Consider the following 21,707-nt stretch of genomic DNA (forward strand, 5'->3'; position numbering starts at 1 on the left):
GTTAAAATTTTGTCGGAAAAATAATTTATTATAGAGGGTCTATATATATACATGTAAATTCAATTGGTTTGTAATAATAACAAGCTAGTTTCGTTAGTTTCATCTATAGGGTCCGTGTTGCCATGGTCACCATCTGTTCCTCTATCCAATTGGCAATTATTGTCACTATGTAAGTTCTCGTTGGGAATGACAGCAATTGGTTCGTCAATCAAATCGACCAATGGAATGACAGTCTGAGTAGTGACGGATGTACTACTGGTACCGTTATTATTGCAATTTTCATTGTTTCTAATTAAGCCATCGTCGAGAAAAATCACACTTTCTTGTTCTGTCTCGGGTAATAGTGCACAGGCTTCTTCGTTTTCTTTATTGCCTCTGTTAACGTAGAGTACAGAGGTTGAAGAGGAGCGTGGTCGACATCGACCTTTGACCCTTCGACAGACAAAATCGACAGTGAAGTGTAGAACCCCAACAGCAATTATGACGGCCACTAATGTAAGCCCCGCCTTCTCAACCTGTGTGTGTGTGTGGGTGGGTGTGTGTGTGTGTGGGTGTGGGTGTATGGGTGTGTGTGAGTGTGTGTGTGTGTGTGTGTGTGTGTGTGTGTGTGTGTGTGTGTGTGTGTGTAAGGTGTGTGTGTGTGGGTGGGTGTGTTAGTTGTGTGTGTGTAAGTTTTTGGGTGTGTGTGAGAGAGTGTGTGAAGTGTGTGTGTGTGTGTGTGTGGCGCCTTTGTCTTTTTCTTCTAAATGATACTCTTCAGCAGCTTATACAATATCTTAGACTGCCTGCTATTAGTAGTTTGAAACCACCACTTGTTATAAAGCTAAGGAAGGTCTATCAAATGGTTTGCTTAGATCAACAGTCATGTATGATGTAAGGTGTGTCACATGACATGCTCCAGGAGTTAGGTGATTGTACTTACGGTGGTGAACGAGCTCTGAGGTGTGTAAGGTATGACAATATCATGCTGGGTGCGGTTTAATGGTGGACAGAGGAATGGAGACTCCACTGAGCCATTGGATACTGCCTCCTCCACCAATCTGTGAGGGGGAGTGTGAGGGTGTGTGTGAGGTGTGGGGGCGTGGGGGCGTAGGTGAATATTACTATATACAATCAATTCAACTCGAAGTTGTTTCAGAAAGATCTCCTATTACCACTAAAAATTGAACATTTTGACCAGAAATCCTTTACATCACTAGCTGATCTAAACACCTCATCAATTTCAAAGGGCTACAAAAATTAATGCATTTTTAATTGTGAAATCGAATCCAAGTTATGAGCAAATAAAGTCAGCCTATAAATAACGCTAACTCACTCTTGTCTGCTAGTGACGTCCTCTGGAGTAACTGACGACCCGTAAAAGGTCAAAGTCCAGTTGTTAACCACACCTTCTTTACGTTCACGTCCGGGACATACTACACACACAACAATCAAACGTGACAATAACAACAACCTATATTATAGTAGCTTACGATTAGTGTGGTCTGTGATGTTGAGTATCCACTGACCAACTGGCCCCTCCCCCCAATAACGAGCAGAGGTAAACGTCCAATCAAATCCATCCTGTGAACTGTAGAGTACTGATAATAATTGTTTCAAAGAGTCAATGGCATAACCTCAGTTTTACTACACAAAAAAAGGTTTGAAATGACCCATTTTGGTTACTTGCATGTTTGTACAAGGGTTACGTACGTGTCATAGCGTCGTGGTGTGATAAGTGTGGAGTGTGTGGGTGTGGGAGATGTGAGGGTGACCTCCAGTGACCCTCGGCAAACATGAGCCACCCGTATCGTCACGGCAACATACTCCAATGTAACCAGTCCATCAGGAATATCCGCACGAGTAACTGTATTAATTACAGAAAGCACCACCTGATGTGCTGATGCCTCAGTGGAGGTGCCAAAGCTACATAACATACAACCAAGGGCGTATGAAGAGAAGAGGGCATGCAACTCACAATGTAAACTGCGTATGCGTCAAAAAACTGATAAGTCAGCAGGATATGCTATATTTAGCCAACCGCCCACTAGAGGAGGTTGGTCACGATTAATTAAGATTCACGTGAGCTTATGTTTTCTATGTAAAAACTCCAAGCTGCTGAGTCGGCATATTTTATCTACTTTCTTCCATTAGCTTGTTTATCTCTCTTGTATAACATGTCCTGTTAGTTTATGAGTCGTAGTAGTTTAACACTATGATTGCTATACCTGCTACATCAAGACAGGAGTTAAAGAAACCAAGGATTTGAGGCAGCAACTCAAAGTTTGTGGTTTCTGGCTTGTTGCTTCTAGTACGACTATGCTACTCACTTTCTAGTGTCACTGAGCATTGTTAGCATCATTTACTACTAGTATAGAGAGCTACAATCATCTGCAGTATGTTAGCTAGCTAGCTTAGCTAGAATAGCTACTTTCTCTGTAAGTTTCCGTATATCTTCACCGTGCACGCACAAAAACGGTGCACGTGCAATGCATACTTTACTATTTTTAGATATAAGACCCCGCCCATTTGTTTTCTGATAGATAGTAGTTGCATGCCCTCTTCTCTTCATACGCCCTTGATACAACTATACACACATTTATGATGATTAATTTAGCTGCATGCGGGAAACTCAGATAGTGGGTAATGATCGACCATGATTGTTGTTAAAAACGATCGATGCCAAATTTTAAGTCTAAAATTAATGGCAAGTCAGCAGAGCCTTGCAGCTCTCTTCTCACTCTGCAGCTACCAATTGCTAGCGTTCTAGTGCAGAGCTAACTACTAAGTAGAGTAGCAACACTCGGTGAACAAGTTTGGCTACGGACTCTTCTGAATAGGCTGCAAGTAAGCAAAACTAGGCATAACTCGAGAGCGAAGTTTTATTTTGCAAATCCAACCATTGCAAGCCAAGAAAACATGACTAGAAGCCTATAGAAACTCTTACTTGCACTTCATTGATCCTTGAGCAGCTGAAACAGTCTACACACGCACGCACGCACGCACGCACACACGCACGCACGCACGCACACACACACACACACACACACACACACACACACACACACACACACACACACACACACACACACACTACCGTGTACCTCACTTGCGCTGCGCACCGAGGCATAATTAATAATTTACCTTTGATTGTTTGTATGAGTGGCTGTCCGGTCGTTGGCATAGCAACTGCCCGCCCCCCTTCCACACTTGTCACAACCATTGCCGGTAGCAACGGCCATACGGCTGCCGTCAATGTTAGTCTATAACTATCCATGAGTCCAAAGCCGTGTTGATCAGAGTGATGAAACCCAGCGCCATTAGCCACCCAGTGTGCTCCAGTGACATCCACCGTGAGGGCAGAGTAGATAACAATGGCCTGTACGTCACGCCAGGTCAGACACGGCCTGTGTGTGTGTGGTGTGTGGAGTGGGCGTGTGTGAGGGCAGAATAGATAACAATGGCCTGTACATCACGCCAGGTCAGACAAGGCCTGTGTGTGTGTGGTGTGTGATGTGGGTGTGTGTGAGAGCCGAGTATATAACAATGGCCTGTATATCACGCCAGGTCAGACAAGGCCTGTGTGTGTGGTGTGTGCGTGTGTGAGGGCGGAGTATAATTATAACAATGGCCTGTATGTCACGCCAGGTCAGACAAGGCCTGTGTGTGTGGTGTGTGGTGTGTGGAGTGGGTGTGTGTGAGGGCGGAATATATAACAATGGCCTGTACATCACGCCAGGTCAGTGGGCGTGTGTGTGTGGAGTGGGCGTGTGTGGAGTGGGGAACATAGTTGTATTACTATAGCAGGCCCTCACTGGGAGGTGGTGGTGATTGGTACTACATGTATTATATAGTAGGCTAAGAGGCACATTTGTGAATTGTGATAGAGGATTGAAAACGGTCACAACATTCTGCATGGTCACATGACTGAAATAGGGAATGTACATGTAGTAATCCAGCCCTGGGAGTTATGTGGTCAATTATGGCTTCATTATGTTGTTGACAAGTATGCCAGGGACTTTTAACTTTAGCTGGTTGAAAGCTTATCAGTTCTAGATGTCAGTGTCAGTGAAGTTATGACAAGTTATGACACCACTCAGAGCCTCACCTGACCTCCAGCATGAGTGCCACCATCCCTGCTGCTATTGGAGCAGCTGCAGAAGTACCTGAAAACTTATCAGTACAACCTCCGTGATTAGAACCATCTGTGGTTACGATGCTACGACGTTGACCGTTACTATAGGTAACGGCGAGCATTGCGGCACAGGGCTCTGCGTAATAGGGCATTCTGTTGAGCTCATCCACAGCACCTGAGGAGATGGTACATGTCTTCACAATATGTAACTACTACATGCACAGAAGTATTTCAGCACATCATTGGAAAGGTAATTCTGAGAACTATCAATTAGTTTTGAAATTGGACAATCTGGGATTACAGGCTCTTAAGAAACCAACTGGGCATAACTTTAGGTTGAAACTAAAAATGCTGTAGCTTTACGAGAGGTGGTATCACATGACATGCTTACATCGCAATATCTGGGACTGATAAATGCATAAGTACGGTAATAATAATCTATTGAGTAGCTATTAGCTGGTTACCGATGGTCAATGTGTAGACTGAGTTAGCGTATCCATCGAAGTTGCAGTTGTCGTTCATTGTCCCTCCGTTACCAGAGGCAAACACATACACGCTACCGTAACCATAGCGACCAAGATGCGTACCAAGGTGCAATGCCTCCTATAGCAAATAAACACATGTAACATATGATTAATAATCATTATCTGCATATTGTAATTTAAGATATTTTCGTAATTATGTTTAATTAGAAAGTATTTATTCCAGTTAGTGCTCACCTGTGCTAGTTTCCCGGGCCCCTCTATGGTGCGGCCGTTATCCTCAGGCCCCCAACTGCAACTATACACATGGTTAACATGAGCCTTGTACACAAACGATTGAGCTTCCAAAATATCCGTGACACTTCCATCGAGCATTCGTATCCCGGACACACGGCTACCAAATGCCACGCCCACTCCACACACATCATTGTTGGCTACTGCCGCTATTAGTCCAGCACATCTGTATGAGGGGGGGAGTCAAAGTTTAATGGCTTTGTTGACATACTAACTTTATTGGTTTCGACATAATGAAAGCATTCCCTGGCAGAGTGTGGGCACGTTCACTACACAAGTTAGGGACAATGGGGGCCAGAAATAAATCACTGATTCTATAAGTAGACCTAACTTTTTTGGGGAAATCGGATGTTCACAACACAAGTTATATAGCTCACGCTTTTTTTTTCGAAAATGGACAATTTGGGCTGACCTAAGCACCATAATTATTGTGTGTGTACCTAGTGCCGGGGTGTGTGTGTGTGTGTGTGTACCTAGTGCCGGGGTGTGTGTGTGTGTGTGTGTACCTAGTGCCGGGGTGTGTGTGTGTGTGTGTGTGTACCTAGTGCCGGGGTGTGTGTGTGTGTGTGTGTACCTAGTGCCGGGGTGTGTGTGTGTGTACCTAGTGCCGGGGTGTGTGTGTGTGTGTGTGTGTGTACCTAGTGCCGGGGTGTGTGTGTGTGTGTGTGCCTAGTGCCGTGGGTGTGTGTGTGTGTGTGTACCTAGTGCCGGGGTGTGTGTGTGTGTGTGTGTACCTAGTGCCGGGGTGTGTGTGTGTGTGTGTGTACCTAGTGCCGGGGTGTGTGTGTGTGTGTGTGTACCTAGTGCCGGGGTGTGTGTGTGTGTGTGTGTGTACCTAGTGCCGGGGTGTGTGTGTGTGTGTGTGTACCTAGTGCCGGGGTGTGTGTGTGTGTGTGTACCTAGTGCCGGGGTGTGTGTGTGTGTGTGTGTGTGTACCTAGTGCCGGGGTGTGTGTGTGTGTGTGTGCCTAGTGCCGTGGGTGTGTGTGTGTGTGTGTACCTAGTGCCGTGGGTGTTGTCCAGCTTTGTTTTGAGGTTAGGTAAGGGATCAGCATCGTCACTATTGAAGTCATAGCTGCCCAGCCGTTCCTGTGTGTGTGTGTGGGTGGTGTGTATGTGTGTGTGTATGTGTGTGTGTGTGTGTGTGTGTGTGTGTGTGTGTGTGTGTGGGTGTGTATTACAATTATTGTTGTGAAATTTTTACACATGAATCAAATTAAGTCCTTCACTGCTCCAAAGTGAGTTTGCAACTGTACTTGATAGCATAATTATAATTACTCACGTAGTTTCTGAGCAAGTCTGCATTAGTGTACTCTAGTCCATCGTCGACCACGGCAACCACCACGCCACGCCCAGTTATATTGTGACGCCATATTCCTGTAGCATTGATGTCGTGACCTCGCTCCCTAGTATTGTGGAGATGCCATTGGTCGATGTATTTGGGGTCATTAAAGGTCAACATAGGGTCAGAGGTCAACACAGCGTCAGAGGGGGAATCCCTATTAATCAGGTTTCGTTTAGTTCGCTTCAATACAACTTGTTTTAATGACCACAAAATGTTCGAGTGATTTTCCAAAATATTATCGATAGTATTACGTGCATTTCTTGTTTTTGTGTTTTCTGTGAATTTGTACATGTCTTGAAATGGTTCGATACGTCCTTGATTGACTAATCCCATCTCCATGGCAACTCTATCGGCCAAAGTGTTCATCTCTTCCACCAGTGTGTGTGTGTGTGTTAACTTGACTGCCCACATAGTCTTGTCTTCACTGCTCCATGTTCTGGTTGCCATGGTGAACAGTAAACTACAGTAGGACAATATCAGATCGTTGTACTTCATTATTGAGAGTTGATACAAACTGTTCAGCCTCTTGTAAATTGTTGAGTCTTTAGTCTTCAGATTTCATGTTTGTTATGTTTTTTAATGGGCGTGACATTGTTTTGATTAGTTTTCGTTTATTTAGTTAACCATTATTACCCACCTAGGCTTAGTCTATAATGCATTTGTTTTGTAACGATCTTTACCCACCCTACCATGTTGGCTACTAAACATTGTATATCTTTGTTGAGAGTGATGTCGGTCAGTGCAGCGTCCGTGCGACACGACAGCAGTGTTAGGAGGTTCATTTTCTGCCCCTGGATAATGGTAAATAACGTGTTATATCACCCTCACCCCATACCCCATACTGTCACACCATACCCATACCCCGTGCACACACACCACCCTATACCCGTGTGCACACACCACCCTTCACACATTACCCTTCACCACATACCTGTGTGCACACACCACCCTTCACACACCACCCTTCACACACCACCCTTCACACATTACCCTTCACACACCACCCTTCACCACATACCCGTGTGCACACACCACCCTTCACACATTACCCTTGCACACACCACCCTTCACCACATACCCGTGTGCACACACCACCCTTCACCACATACCCGTGTGCACACACCACCATTAGGTCAGGAAGGCTACCTACAGTACCACACCATATCAGTACATGGACAGACTGTACTGGACCTAACACATACAGAGGTCCCCTCCTCACATCGTGGCCAAGGACTAGGAGGAGTCCTCACTAAAGCAGCTCTAGATCATGCTGTCACTTCTGGTGTCAAAGTCAGGCCGACTTGTACCTACGTGCAACACTATGCCAGCAAGCACCCCGAGTATTGTGCGATAGTGGTGGACTAACAATATCTCAATAGCAAGATTATGTTTTGTCATTAAGTCATTAAGTTCAGAGTGCATAACATGTTCTGCTCCTTTAATGTCTTAATTATTATTATGTAGATCATTTGTGATGTCATAACTATAGCTAGGGTAACCTCCTGTTGGAGGCTAATAACCCTGGTGATTAGATTATCACTGATAAGGAGCAAAGTATGTGTCTAGGCAACTGCTTTTAACTTCTGTATGGCTTGCTTGTTTGTGGCCAAGAGCTCTATTGATAGTCACCAGCTGCTGCTAATAATCAGTTGGTCCTCTGTGTTATGTGTGTGTGTACAACCTCTGTTCTAGAAACTTGCGTCTTACATCTCAGCTTACAGAAAGCCTTCCTCCTGCATGCCTTGGTATTCAGTAGCAGATTGAAGGTTCAGCTCAAAACCTGTACGCGCGCGCGCGTGTGTGTGTGTGTGTGTGTGTGTGTGTGTGTGTGTGTACATGGTAACTGGAGTGGGTAGCACTCTATCATTCTAGATCTTGCAAAAGTTCCATACTGTTTGTGAAACTGATACATCCCTTTCTATTTCATTACCCAACACAAGAACCACTTCAATCACTGCAAAGTGAGTGATGGTGATATGAAGGGATGGTGATATGACTTCCCCCCTTTCCTTGCAGGAAGGCTGCCACCACGTGCACACGAGAGGAACCATGATACTGTTGGTAGCTACCAACCCTGACAGCCACACTGACTTCCAGCTACTATGTTACAGTGTAGCATATTTGGGGGTAGAAAAACCTATTAATTCCATGGAGGGGAATATTTTGGTTGCTATTATGTGGTTGTATTGGTACAGTGAGGTGGTCACTTCCCCACCACTGTGAGTGAGTGTCTTGTTGTGAGTTATCACTGCCTGTTTATATAGCAATAAATCACTGACAGTGTGGAAAGCATCTCAGCCTAATTAATGCATGTGTCACCTCTCAACACAAACATGGATAACTGCATGTACCTCATCCTAACAGCAGATGCTAGCATGCACACTATGACAGAGTGTGTGTTGTTGACCACTCTGCAGCACTGCAGCAGCTTCACCTAGCCGCCTCTATCTGATGTCAGATAAGACCTACTACCGTGTATTGCCACCAGCAGACCACAGTAAATGGGCTGACTTGATAAGTGCTTTGTTGATAACACCGTGCTACATGTGGTGGTTTTGTACTGAATGCCTGTCACAGTGTACCTGTTGTAGAGTGAATGAGATGAGGTTAGAGTGAACCATGGACTGCACAATGCATCTCATGTCCACACTTTTGTCTCTCTATAGCTGCTACAGTTGCTCAGTGAATGGCTTTTGATTCTGAATGACCGACTGTACTCACATCTTTTGTTAGAAAAGATAAAACCTTTTACCACCTTTTTAGCCAATGCATCGCTAGTGTGACTATATGCAGGAATTATAATGAACGTTTCCATGGACATAAGCGTGTGGTTTTAGGTGCATTAAAACGTGCCAGATGGGCCTCATGGGGTAGTGGGGTTATGATGGGGAAATAATGGGAAATTGTTTGCTGCTAAAATTTCGAAATACCTTCCTGGTGAATGCAACATCCACAATGCACACACACACACACAGATATAAAATCCTCATACAGGATAGATTACTACATGTAGCTTCATGGCATGTATACATTTTTGTGGTTGTTATATACCAGCAAAAGATATGAGTCACCTAGAACAATCACTAACACATCACCTCATTGTGTGTACATGTGGGTGTGTAGTGCAAGTCAATTTACGCGATATGCGCGGGCTCACGTGATGCATGAGGTCGCGACTACAAGAGATGTCCAGAAGCAACGTGGCTCACAAAATCCTTTTTATCATTTCTGACAAGGCTTTTTTAGCAGCTTTTTAACCCACTAACCGACGGTACAGCCGAGGAACCAATACCTACAGTGGACTAAAGATTTGCTACGACCTTCAACACTCGCTACAAGATGCCTGAAATCTGCACTTCGGTAAGAAAAGCTTTTAATAATTATTATTTTATATGCAGACGATATTTTAGCTAGCCAGCCATCTCGCTGCATGCGCATAGTCGCGAGCTGCTTGCTGGCTTGTTGTTAATGATGTAGGGTGTGTGTTGCAATGATCATCTAGCTAGCTGGTGGTATCATGGACTAATCTTATTAAAATTGTTGTTTTCATATGAATCATAATTATAATATCCTGTTATTTCCTATACAGCCTGTTAGTTCTCCAGAAGGCAGTGAGGGAGAAGCTCCTGTTATATTCAACAAGAGAGCAGGTCCAATACAGCGAACAAGCTCAGAGCCTGCCAACAAGAGTCAAGGTATCATTATTAAAACCTGCTGCAGCCCATTTAACCATCATACCTCCTAATATGCTACCCAATAATAATTATAGCTAGCTAGCTATAGTTGTATTCGCTGGCAATGCTTGTATCCATTAACTGCTGGTATTTGGCATGCAAGCTGTGAGAGGACTGACTGCCAAATAGTCTTGAAAGTGATTATGTGGTAAGGCAGGTATTCACTTTCAAGCTCTGTGGGTTACATATACATTACCATATAGAGTAGTACAAGGTCCCCTCACCATCCCCCCCCCCTCACCACCCCCCTCCCTCACTATCCCCCTCTCTCCCATAGTGCCGATGACACAGAGTCCCTGGACTTACAGTGCTACGATGGACCTCCCTCTCACGCGGTCATTCAATAGCAGCTCTTCAGAGAGCTCGCTGGACTCAGGGTTCGAGTCTCTTGGCAACAAGCCACACCCACTCAGCCCTGGGGTCGTCATGGTGAACCCTGCTAATAACGGACCTGAACCATCTCTCTCTGATATGCTGGTGAGGAATATAATACAAGTGACAATAATGTTATGCAGTTAGTGTGCTATGTAGCTATGGAAGGTGGGAAATATTTTAACTGAAGCGAATAATTTTATAGCTAGTAATTTGTTGGAGATGAATTATGTTCCACTATATCGTGGTCAGGTTTATAATTATCTGGTCGTTATTTTTATTGGCTGAATCACTCAATAGCAGCTAGCTCTGCGGTACTCAAGTTACAAGGTGTGAATATTGTTACAGCTAGTGTAGACTGTGTCTGTTGAGAGGATGTGGTCGTCAGAGTGATCCATTGTTCTCATGATTGAGCCTTCACTTGCTATCTGTGCTAGTGACAATATATTTACAATGTTTGCAACAGAACAATTGTGATTCAAGCAACAGTATAAGTGTATAATATAAGACCTTCCTTCATGATATGCGGTAGAAATTTTAAAGAATATTAAGAATATTTGAGCGTTAATTTTTGTACACAGTGTAAATCATGCCTTTGTGCATAGTGGTACATATCACGCTGATGCTATCTCCCCGCCCACCACACACACACACACTACACAGAGCCGAGTGTCACTGACAGCCCACCCACTCAGAGAGCCCTACATTCCTCAGTATCCTGACCACGCCTACTACCATGCCCCCTCTCGTGACGGCGACGCCCTCCTACACACGATGGGCACATCCGACGGAGAGTCAGACCACTTCTCACTGTCAAGCTCACCTGAGGTATGATTAATTTTTCTCTTTTTATTGCAAGAAATATCAATCATGTCTGTATAATTTTATAGAGTCTCTAGTTTGCCCTCTTATAATAATAATTTTGGCTGAAAATCTAGAAAAAGCACACAAGCCTTATAGCCTCACAGCCTGCATCATGTGACACTCACTGCTGACATGATTGTGTTCATTATCAAGATGGGTGTTAAATTCTTCCTATACAATAAATGACTGCCCTCCTCTGCTAGATGATTGATAGCAGCCCAGTGGAGGCAGGCTGTGAGGGACGTTTCACCTGGCTGACTGGTCACCCACCACATCCACAGCTGAGGAGACCAGCTCCACTCTTCACTGGTACGCCCACACACACACACACACACACACACACACACACACACTCTTATACTATCTGTGTAAGTTGTTGCCCACTTTCAAGGAAATGTTTGTTTTTGGTTTGCCTTAATTAGCTTTGATAATGTTATCTGATAAAATGATTGCTTTTGGTCTGCTATAGAAAGCAAAATTGTTGATTATCAAAATACAGATATAGATGCTATTATACAGACCACACCCCCTCTACAGGTGGTGGTCCACCGGGAATGTTTGATGTGCCTGCTCCTTTATACGAGGGTATGCCAGTTGACAGGATCTACCTCCCACCACCCTCACACTTCACGCCACCGCCCACTCCACCCACACACTATCCCAACGGACACATGGGCTCAGTCGGCTGTCGTACAGTGTATTCCGGCCCATCGGCAGGTATGTAACCGTTTCAATATTACTCGACCTAATTAACAGTACACATTCATAAAATTAACCTATCACTGATTTAGCGTCAGGTTGCATTTACTCCGTGGTGTATAATGACAGTGCTTAGTTTTCAATCTCGTGTTTTTGTTCTGATCTTTAGCAAACAGTAGATGGTGTATTATCTGCTCTTGTCATCTGGCTGGTGTGTGTACAGTCCATGTACCATAACTGTAGTATCGGTAGTATGACCTCATGGCTGTGTAGAGATCTAGGTCATCATAGTTAGACACTGCTTGTGGAGTCAGAAGCCCAAAGTCACAATTAGTATCTCGAGGCTATCGAGGATACTAATAGTGCCTCAGGTTATACATTGTTCTGTTTTTTTGTACTGTAAGCATATTATTTTTGTTTTTTCCTATGTATGCCTCTCGGGGCGTAGCTGCATGGAGGTGTTGTGTGTGTGAAGTGTGGGCTGGTGGTTGTGAGCACTCTGGGGGGTGGAAGTCCTAGCAGTGGCCCTAGCATATGGTGGATGATAGCTAGGCTGTAGTTGTATGGCCTCCTGCCTGACATCATCAATACACCAGCTGACCTGTGTACTACCGTGTTACTAGAATGTTGGGTGAGTGAACGAATGAACCAAATCAGTAAAAAAAATTTGATATTTTGCGATCTAACTTTTGCTGGCAGATTATATCAGTTGTCTTGTTACGGCTATGATTAACTGAGTCTATAACCCCATTGCTTAGGCTTGTGTGTACAGCTAATACATATTACTGGGGCTTGTTATACTGCAGTTAGGAGGTAAAGCCCTATAGCTAGTAGCAAGTGAAACCTCCACTAGGAAGTATATATCAATACAGGCTAGTGGATTAATGGTTGGTTGACACTGCTTTCCAGTTAGCTTTCCAGTGGTCTAGCTTTATTGTGAGTGATGGCAGAGGGGGTTGGCCTGTACATACTAGCTGTGTGTGCATTGTCCTGTTGGCCCTGTACACACTGTCCATTGTCCTGTCCCTAACTGCAGTACTGACTGAAGGCATAAGGTATTAAAAGCTACAGTGCACATGTACAGTATTAGTATAGAGATTTGTGTGCTGATATTCCAGCATTGTCCTCCCTGTGTTTACTAGTGTCAGTCATGGTTATTGTCCAACAGTCACTGTGTGCTGCTTACTTCCCTAGGGCATATTTCTGGGCAAAAGTATTCACTGTTCCTTGTAGAAGCCTTGTAGCTGTTGACCACAGCTTGTGTAAGGTGCTCTAGTTGGTTGGCTTCAACAGTGACCTCTACCATTGACTGCCAGCAACACCTGCTGCCTGTGTGTGTGTCATAGCCCCACTGACAGACTCTAGTAGCTGCTTGTGTGTGCTTAGCCTAGGCCCTGGTAGCCGAGTGCCTATGTCAGTGGTAACTAAAAAACATCACTATAAAATAACAAATAATAGGCTGATGATATTAACAGTAGTGTCTGGCAGCCCCCTCCTCCCACCAGCACTGCCATTGTCTATTCCATGCTTATTGATGTAGCTATTAGGTCCACTGCCAAAGAGGAAAGCTTCATTGATGATGTACACACATGCTTGAATACTCTGACCCATGCATGGCTGAATCAGCAGCACTGCCAAGACCTTGCTAATACTGTGTAACGACATTGTCATTACACAGAGCTATACAACCAGCTATTTTTTTTGTTTTCTCCTGCCAACAAAGTTATGTGATAATTACAATACATTATATTCAAGCCCCTCCCCCTGTATCAGGTGCACTGACAGAGCTGGTGTGCACATGGAGTGGTGAGCTGCCTCCAAGGAGACACAAGAACCCCACCTTCTCTTGTAGAGTGTTCCTCGGTGGAGTGCCCTGGGACATCACTGAGGTAAGTATAGTCACTATATTACAGTGGAGGGTACATGTAGTTGTTGTTAGGCTGTGTGTGTTTGGCAGATGATGAGTTTTCTTATCTGACACCTCTTGTCTGAGCGACGCAATGAGCAAACTTTGACCTCTGATGCCAAATCTCCATAATTATACACTGAATCTTTGCAACATAAAAAAAAATTCTTGGGGGTTGAGAATTCCTTATATGGAAGACGTTTTATAGCATGTACATGCAGCCTTAGGAAGCTGTGTGCTGGTAGACAAGTTGTCACAACATTATTTAGATTTGTGTGAGGATAATGTGATGGGCTGTCTAGAGCTACAGATTCATCTCTTGGGTTTAGTACTTTAGTGAAGTGGACAGTGATTACCACATTGTTTGCTTTCTGAGAATATACAAGAGTCCATGGTCAGGAAAAGTATAATTATTAGTGTGTGTTTATTTATGGACAAGTTACCCTCCACACATCACACACACTCCACACCCACACAGGTTGGTCTGCAGCAGGCGTTCCAAATCTATGGTCCACTGAACATTGACTGGCCAGGCAAAGAGAATAAACACAGCCGCCATCCACCCAAAGGTGAGCACAGGCGTGAGTACCATGGTTACAAGGGCCACCAAGCCAGTGTGATATACTCTAAATAGTTCTGACTGAATAACTGGTATTAGGTAACAGGTGGAGGGGCCTGTAGCCTATAGTTGTGTGTGCTGGTATGGTCAGAGTGTGTGTGTGTACTGTCATTGTGAGGTGGCCCTTTGATGCAATGCTCAGATGTTCCATGACTAGCTCAGTTATATCCTCCGACTAGCCCCCACATAAAGCTATAGAACCCTAGAACAAACTTAGCTCCAAACCCAATGCTGAGGGAACAATGGAAGTGGCTGTAGAGATTGCCACTAAGGACAGCCTGAGGGTCATCTACATCCCTTATCTCAGTGGTGCCCTACACTAGTGGAGTGACCACTGGCTTATCCTGTTCACCAAGTGGTGTGTGTTCATAGTAGCTGGTCTGACATTGGTTAATCTAGAGTCTAGTGACCTCTGCTCCATCTGCCACCATTGATCTGGTGTGGTGATTCTGGTTATCTAGCTGTTGTGAGATCAGAGACACTAGATTAATTGCTCTAGTGGTGATCTACAACTTGTGAGACCCTTAGTTGTGGTATGTAGTAGCTTCCAGCTCACTGGCAAGTTTGAGGCACAGTAAATTAAAGAAGAACTAGGATAGCTAGTGTAGAGCAATTTAATTACCTAGGTAAGGTTGCCATAATTACATTCTGCTAGTTTGTGTTGTTTCTTTTCCATATTGGCCCCAAGCTTCCAAGTGAGCTGCAAAGCACAGTACTAAGCGTTAGTTTGTATGTTGGGAGCTAGTTTGTTATTTCGTTATTCTTTTGGCAGATGATGAGTTTTCTTATCTGACACCTCTTGTCTGAGCGACGCTATGAGCAAACTTTGACCTCTGATGCCAAATCTAGATATTTAGTTGGGGATATTTATTTTGTTGTAGTTTGTACAGCAGTACTAATGGAATAGGGAACACTGGGTTATACACTGAAATTAAATGTGGTATATAGCAATGTTGTGTTCACATGGTAACCTTCATATTGGCCACACTCAAGTGCCCACCTGTTATAAAGGATATTGGCTGGTCAGATTTAACTGGCTTTTTGTATAGCTACTGCCCTCAACCCAACCACACACTGTGTTGTGTACTGTATGTCGTGTATAATATAATTATACCATGTCTTGGGTTTAAATTCGTAGATTTGAACATAACATACATCATTGTAATCATATCGTATCATGTGACACCTAGCAGCTTGATACATTCACCGAGGCATCAGTGCTTTCATTGTTATGTAATTTAGAAGTATATCCCTGTTTCTCTCTCTCTAGGTTATGTTTATCTGACCTTTGAGTGTGAGAAGTCAGTGAAGGGACTGCTGATGAATTGTGCCCATGACCCCATGGATGCCTCGCAGTACTACTACAAGGTGTGTGGAGTGGGCGTCTCACAGTATAGCTTGTGTGTGTGGATGTCCCACAGTACAGCTTGTGTGTGTGGGCGTCTCACAGTATAGTTTGTGTGTTTGGGCGTCTCACAGTACAGCTTGTGTGTGTGGGCGTCCCACAGTACAGCTTGTGTGTGTGGGCATCTCACAGTACAGCTTGTGTGTGTGGGCATCTCACAGTACAGCTTGTGTGTGTGGGCATCTCACAGTACAGCTTGTGTGTGTGGGCATCTCACAGTATAGCTTGTGTGTGTGGGCGTGTCACAGTATAGCTTGTGTGTGTGTATGCCTATAAATTGCTCACGGTGTTGCCTGCCTATAATCTTATACTTCCCTCCTCCACACAACTTCATAATTCATGATTACTATAATTATCATCAGGTGTCCTCGAGGCGTATGAAGAATAAGGAGGTTCAGATCATTCCCTGGGCTCTGTCTGACAGTAACTCCATTCGCTGTCCCTCACCTCGACTAGACCCCAGCAGAACTGTCTTTGTGGGGGGTCTACACGGCCTCATCAATGCTGGTATGTGCCTATGTGGGGGGCCTTATTAATGCTGATACATCCCTATTGGGGAAACGCGTACGTTAAGTTGCATTTGCGTGTCTGTTGGAAATTTGCACAATTTGCATATTAAGAATGTGTCGTATTTCGAAACCCGATAATTATATTTTGAAGTAGTAAAAGTTGTTATTATAGTGAGTGAATTTTGTTATTCAGTACTAGATTGTTTTTATTTTATTCTTTATTGCCTCTGCAGATATCCTTGCTCACATTATGAACGACCTGTTTGGGGGTGTGGTCTACGCTGGCATCGACACTGACAGATACAAGTATCCGATTGGCTCCGGACGTGTTACTTATGGCAACCAGAAGAGCTTCATGAAAGCTGTGAGAGCTGGCTTCGTGGAAATCAAAACTACAAAGTTCTCTAAGAAGGTACATCATACATGTAAATAGTTATAGATTTCGAGTAATCACAGAACTTTGTATCAAGCACACCATCGAAAAGTGGTTCTGAATGCATCGATTTAATAGTTTACTCAGTTACAAGCAAATATATAATGTGGGTCTTTAGGAGGTCTTTGTATTGACTAGTTTTCAGAATCAAATTGTTATTTTTTTTAGAGTGCAACGTGTGTGTTTCATTACTACCTGTTTTCATGTCCTTTCTGAAAGCACAACTTATTAGGGTCTATACAATTGTTTTCTAAACATGAGCCGATTGGTCAATAACACACACACACACCCACTCCACCCTCCACACAACACACACCACCCTAACACACGCCCACTCCACCTTCCACACACACACACAGGTCCAGATCGACCCCTACCTCGAGGACTCTCTCTGTACGATGTGCTCGCGTGTGGTTGGTCCGTATTTCTGTCGAGACTTCCACTGTTTCAAATACTTCTGTCGCTCGTGTTGGCAATGGCAACACTCCATTGAGGGCTACCAAAACCACCGCCCACTCACACGCACGTCCAAGACAACCCACGCTTTGTAAGGCTTCGTTCATTTGAACTTTTGGCAATCTCTTTCGTTTTGATTGTGTTCGATTTTTGTTAAACAGAATTTAATTCGTCCGGTCTATGCCCAAATCTAGTACCCGTATGTAACGCAGTGTTTAGTTCATTTTGCTCACACTTTATATTTTCACGCAAATACTTTGTTACTCTCTATTCTCGTATGCCCCGCCCACCCCACCCCCTGCAAATTTTTATTACATCGTAATTTTAGGCAGCACACTTTCAAAACACTTATTTTATTTTATCGACACTTTGTGCCATCCGATAAATTCTTTTATTGATTTGCTTGCGGCTGTTGCCTTGACGACGATGGATGAATGGACTCTGTGATCTGATTGGTCATAGGTAGTTATATACGGACGCTCATTAATTTAGACTATGCTGTTCCATTTTAGTTCATTTTCTATATTAGGCACAGGTGCCAATTTTGTCTTACGTTATGTTCCTGTATTCGTTACGTCAATCAATTGTACTAATCATCTTTTTTATGCAAGTTCTTTATATAGCGCTTGGCAATTTGATTTAGAAACCAGCTATTATTTTTATCTCCCAATTTTAGCTGACACATATTTTGTAGAATCACTTACAATAATTATTATCACTCATTTAACCTCAAATCAATTTTTTGATGAAACCAATTTGTACACATTTTTTGATGATTCTCTTAATTAAATCTTGCAATCAATCTGTAGTAGACACCAACATGCGCATGCGCGGGTAAAATAAAGTTGAAGATAACAACTTAACGACCATTACCCAATTAGACAGCTTCGATTCTATGCCCGCGGCTACAATTGAAAGCACAAATTCTATAAGACCATTACCTAATTTAATTTTAATGTGGGAGGAGTTGACCTTCAGTGACGTCATAAAGAACAGTTTTGTGTTGATGTGTGTTGATGTGTCTCTAGCTCTAGCTCTAGCATTAAGAAGCGCTGAAGCAGTGTGCCCTGCGCGCGCTCGTGTTGAAGTGACAGTAGGGCGACCAGAGCTGTGGACATCATGTCAAAGTTTGCCGATAATTTCTGGGTAAGTATAGAGCGTGTGTGCAGCCATGAAGCTTGAATGATGGGTGGGGTCAACGTTGTATAGTTTCTAGGCTTGGAATAGCTAGCTAGCACCGTTGAATGCAATGTGTTCAGTGGTGTCTAGACCATTCCCAGATATTGTCTTATATCGTGACATGCATCACTTCACAGTGTTATATATGAGGCTGTAATTATATATGTACCTAATTGTCGTGTGTGCATTTTACAGGCTGTTTTTTCAAAACGTGTTTTTTAGCCATATATGGTGTGAGTGTGCGAGCATAAACACTAAGCCACATGCACGCTGCTTTAGGTCAACAAGTAGTGTGTGTATTATCTTGTGTAATGTGTGTGTGTGTGTGTGTGTGTGTGTGTGTGTGTGTGTGTGTGTGTGTGTGTATTATCTTGTGTAATGTGTGTGTGGGCGTGTGGTGTGTGTGTGTGTGTGTGTGTGTGTGTGTGTGTGTGTGTGTATTATCTTGTGTAATGTGTGCGCGCGTGTGTGTGTGTGTGTGTGTGTGTGTGTGGGTGTGTGTGGTAGGTCAGTTTGTGATTGACTACCAGGAAGTGAAGTATATATAGGAGTAGCATTTTATTACCCCCCCCCCACACACACACACACACACACACACACACACACACACACTCACTCCTCACACACGCCCACACACACACAGAGCACAGAGTTCTGCAGCACTCAGGGGTATGATACACTTGTTAAGCGCCTCAAAGATGGCAAGCGGATGTGCCAAGACTTTGAGGAGTATCTCGAGAAGAGGTAAGTCTGTCACATCAGTCATAACAGTGTTCAGTTGTTCTACTCCAAACAGAGCCAAGATTGAGAGAGACTATGGAGAGAGTTTGATCAAACTGTCTCGAACCACCTCAGGAAAAGAGGAGATCGGGTCAGTATAGAGAGATTAGGTCATTGTAGCATAAGCCAGGTTGAGCTCATGTACTGGTAACATGTTAGGCCTGTATGAAATACATGACACTTGTCATCATCTGCTATTATCATCAGCTAGGTCGCTCGATAATATGCAAGCTCTTGTAGTGGTAACATATTAGTCCTGTGTGAGATGTTAGTATAAACTTTGTCTACATGATCCTTAGAGAGTACAGGGTTCAGGGTACAATCTCTATTCTTATACACACAGGTCACTACGCAAGTCATGGGACACACTTCGATCAGACACTGACACGATTGGTCAGCTTCACGTTGGACTAGCTCAGACTATACTGGAGCAGGTCCACCACACTCTCAAGGAGTTCCGGGAACAGCAGAGGGACATACGCAAGAAGGTGGACTAGAGTTACCTGGCATTAATCTGTTGATGGCAGTGTTTATTATTTAGAAGTGTTTTAGTTTCACTGTCTATTCTTGTATACTCACTTTGACCTGCAACACTCACCGTGACATGTGTGTGCATCTGTTGTGTGTTGCTCTCTGTGTGTACGATACATGACGTGTGTTTCAACTTCACACACACACCACCCACACACACTGACTCCCCTCCCACACACTCACGCCCACACCACACACACACACACTGACTCCCCTCCCACACCACACACACACACAGAGTGAGGATACTGTGAAGAGAGCTGCTCAACACAAGAAGAAATGTTACGATAAGAACAACACACTCAAGAACACGTATGACAGTCGCTGCAAGGAAGCTGACAAAATGGAGGAGAACAGTAACAAATTACATGCCAATCCTCAGACAAAGCCCAACACCCTCACTCAGGTACAGGTCAAAGGTCAATCATGTTAGTCTAATAATGGCTACTCCAGTATTATGATTACAATTAATAATTAATTTTGGTGCAATGTAGCTATCTTTGAGACCCGTAGTTGAGTTCAGATGATGCATTCAATAACTCTCAGAGAGTACCTTTCCAAAACAAGTTTTTTGATTAGCATAATTTTTAGCAACAGCTATAATTTATGTACGTGTGCATGTATTCTTTGTGTAATTTAAGTCCCCGCCCACACACACACACACACACACCGCCCACACAGGCTGCTCGTAGAATGGAGACGTCACGTCAGTCTGCCAATAATGCTGACACCACTTATCAGGAGAGTGTGCGTAACCTTGAGGAGTCACGTCAGCTCTGGGAGAGGGAGATGGAGATACTGTGCAAGGTAGGTGGGGGGTCTATATGGTAGGTCAGCCTGGGGGGGGTCTATATAGTAGGTCAGTCAGCCTGGGGGGTCTACATAGTTGGTCAGTCAGCCTGGGGGTCTATAGACACTGTTTAGTTTCTACATGATTTAGAATCCTAAAGGGCTGGTTGTAGTATCCCGAACACAGTGATGGTTGTGCAGTGTACCAAGAGTCCATAATACATGTACTAGTAGGGGGAGAAGATTTACTGTGCATCAGAGGTATTCGATACTCTATAATGTCACTCTGGAATGTGTTAGCTTTAAAATCAACTGAAGTTATAAGATGTTATTGCAAGGCTCCCAATATGCAGTAAACTCTCTGATTGTTTTAACCCTTTCACTCTCTGATTGTTTAACCCTTTGCTTGCAGCAATTCCAAGAGCTTGAGGAGCAGCGTATTGCGTACCTGCGTCACCAGATGTGGACCTACACGAACCTCCTGTCAAAATGCACCGTCGACATTGACACTGTGAGTGTGGTGTGGGCGTGTGAGTGGGGGTGTTTTAGATTTAAAAAATGGGCGTTTCTAACACAAAGTATCGACAATCAAAGTTAGCTCCGAAAAAACAGGCACTTTTATATACATGTAGCCCACGCTTTTTGAGTCTGGTGTGTGTGTGTGTGTGTGTGTGTGTGTGTGTGTGGGTGGGTGGGTGGGTGCGTGCATGCGTACTATCTACACAGTGCAGCCTTCCCTAATACATGTATATGCCTCCAGTCATAGTGAGAGCACTCGCAAGTGTGGTGTGGGCGTGTGAGTGGGTGTGTGTGTGTGCTCAGAGAATACATCTACACAGTGCAATATATAACCTTCCCCTACGTGTATAATAATTAATAATAATATAACGCTTCCCTCTAGTCATGTGAGAGCACTCGCAAGAGTCTGGAGGAATGTGACGTGGATGCTGATATTGATTTGTTTGTCAGTGGCAAGGCCGTTGGTTCAGGACGCCCTCAAGCAGTGCAATACATCAACTACTACAATCCCGATACTGGCCCCTCTGTGGTGTCAGGCGTAGGTGGGTGTGGCTTAGTGTCACTATATAACTGTGGGTGTGGCTTGAGTGCCACTATATAACTGTGGGTGTGGCTTGAGTGTCACTATATAACTGTGGGTGTGGCTTGAGTGTCACTATATAACTGTGGGTGTGGCTT

At 44.0% G+C, this 21,707-nt stretch overlaps 4 protein-coding genes across 4 annotated transcripts in view; 3 read left to right on the plus strand and 1 right to left on the minus strand.

The window, feature by feature from the left end:
- The window catches only part of LOC135335843 (uncharacterized), a gene marked incomplete in the record, with an annotated part of 743,773 nt that overhangs the window by 146,140 nt on the left and 575,926 nt on the right, over positions 1–21,707 (plus strand).
- The window catches only part of LOC135336007 (proline-serine-threonine phosphatase-interacting protein 1-like), a 54,747-nt gene that overhangs the window by 32,072 nt on the left and 968 nt on the right, over positions 1–21,707 (plus strand). The window contains exons 2-9 of the mRNA XM_064531768.1: positions 18,241–18,377; positions 19,054–19,154; positions 19,207–19,281; positions 19,534–19,678; positions 19,960–20,127; positions 20,403–20,528; positions 20,923–21,021; positions 21,412–21,571. Of these exons, the coding sequence (XP_064387838.1) occupies positions 18,351–18,377; positions 19,054–19,154; positions 19,207–19,281; positions 19,534–19,678; positions 19,960–20,127; positions 20,403–20,528; positions 20,923–21,021; positions 21,412–21,571 (901 nt within the window). The 5' untranslated portion in view covers positions 18,241–18,350. The remainder of the gene's footprint in view (positions 1–18,240; positions 18,378–19,053; positions 19,155–19,206; positions 19,282–19,533; positions 19,679–19,959; positions 20,128–20,402; positions 20,529–20,922; positions 21,022–21,411; positions 21,572–21,707) is intronic.
- Positions 8–6,832, minus strand: LOC135335932 (proprotein convertase subtilisin/kexin type 7-like). The gene is made up of 11 exons (XM_064531646.1): positions 6,172–6,832; positions 5,890–5,978; positions 4,834–5,056; positions 4,579–4,717; positions 4,088–4,289; positions 3,124–3,386; positions 1,693–1,846; positions 1,473–1,570; positions 1,316–1,415; positions 923–1,040; positions 8–515 (listed from the first exon to the last, which is right to left on the minus strand). Exons 1-11 carry the CDS (start codon positions 6,727–6,729, stop codon positions 60–62), a joined length of 2,400 nt encoding a protein of 799 aa, XP_064387716.1. The 5' UTR covers positions 6,730–6,832; the 3' UTR covers positions 8–59.
- LOC135335980 (cytoplasmic polyadenylation element-binding protein 1-like) lies at positions 9,406–18,029 on the plus strand. The gene is made up of 12 exons (XM_064531724.1): positions 9,406–9,594; positions 9,824–9,929; positions 10,246–10,445; positions 11,004–11,168; positions 11,408–11,513; positions 11,742–11,921; positions 13,677–13,792; positions 14,288–14,378; positions 15,699–15,796; positions 16,196–16,340; positions 16,576–16,754; positions 17,135–18,029. The coding sequence occupies exons 1-12, from the start codon at positions 9,574–9,576 to the stop codon at positions 17,324–17,326; spliced, it is 1,599 nt and encodes a 532-aa protein (XP_064387794.1). The 5' UTR covers positions 9,406–9,573; the 3' UTR covers positions 17,327–18,029.

The sequence above is a fragment of the Halichondria panicea genome, chromosome 5 (genome assembly GCF_963675165.1).
Source record: "Halichondria panicea chromosome 5, odHalPani1.1, whole genome shotgun sequence".
In the NCBI taxonomy this organism is placed as follows: Eukaryota; Metazoa; Porifera; class Demospongiae; order Suberitida; family Halichondriidae; genus Halichondria; species Halichondria panicea.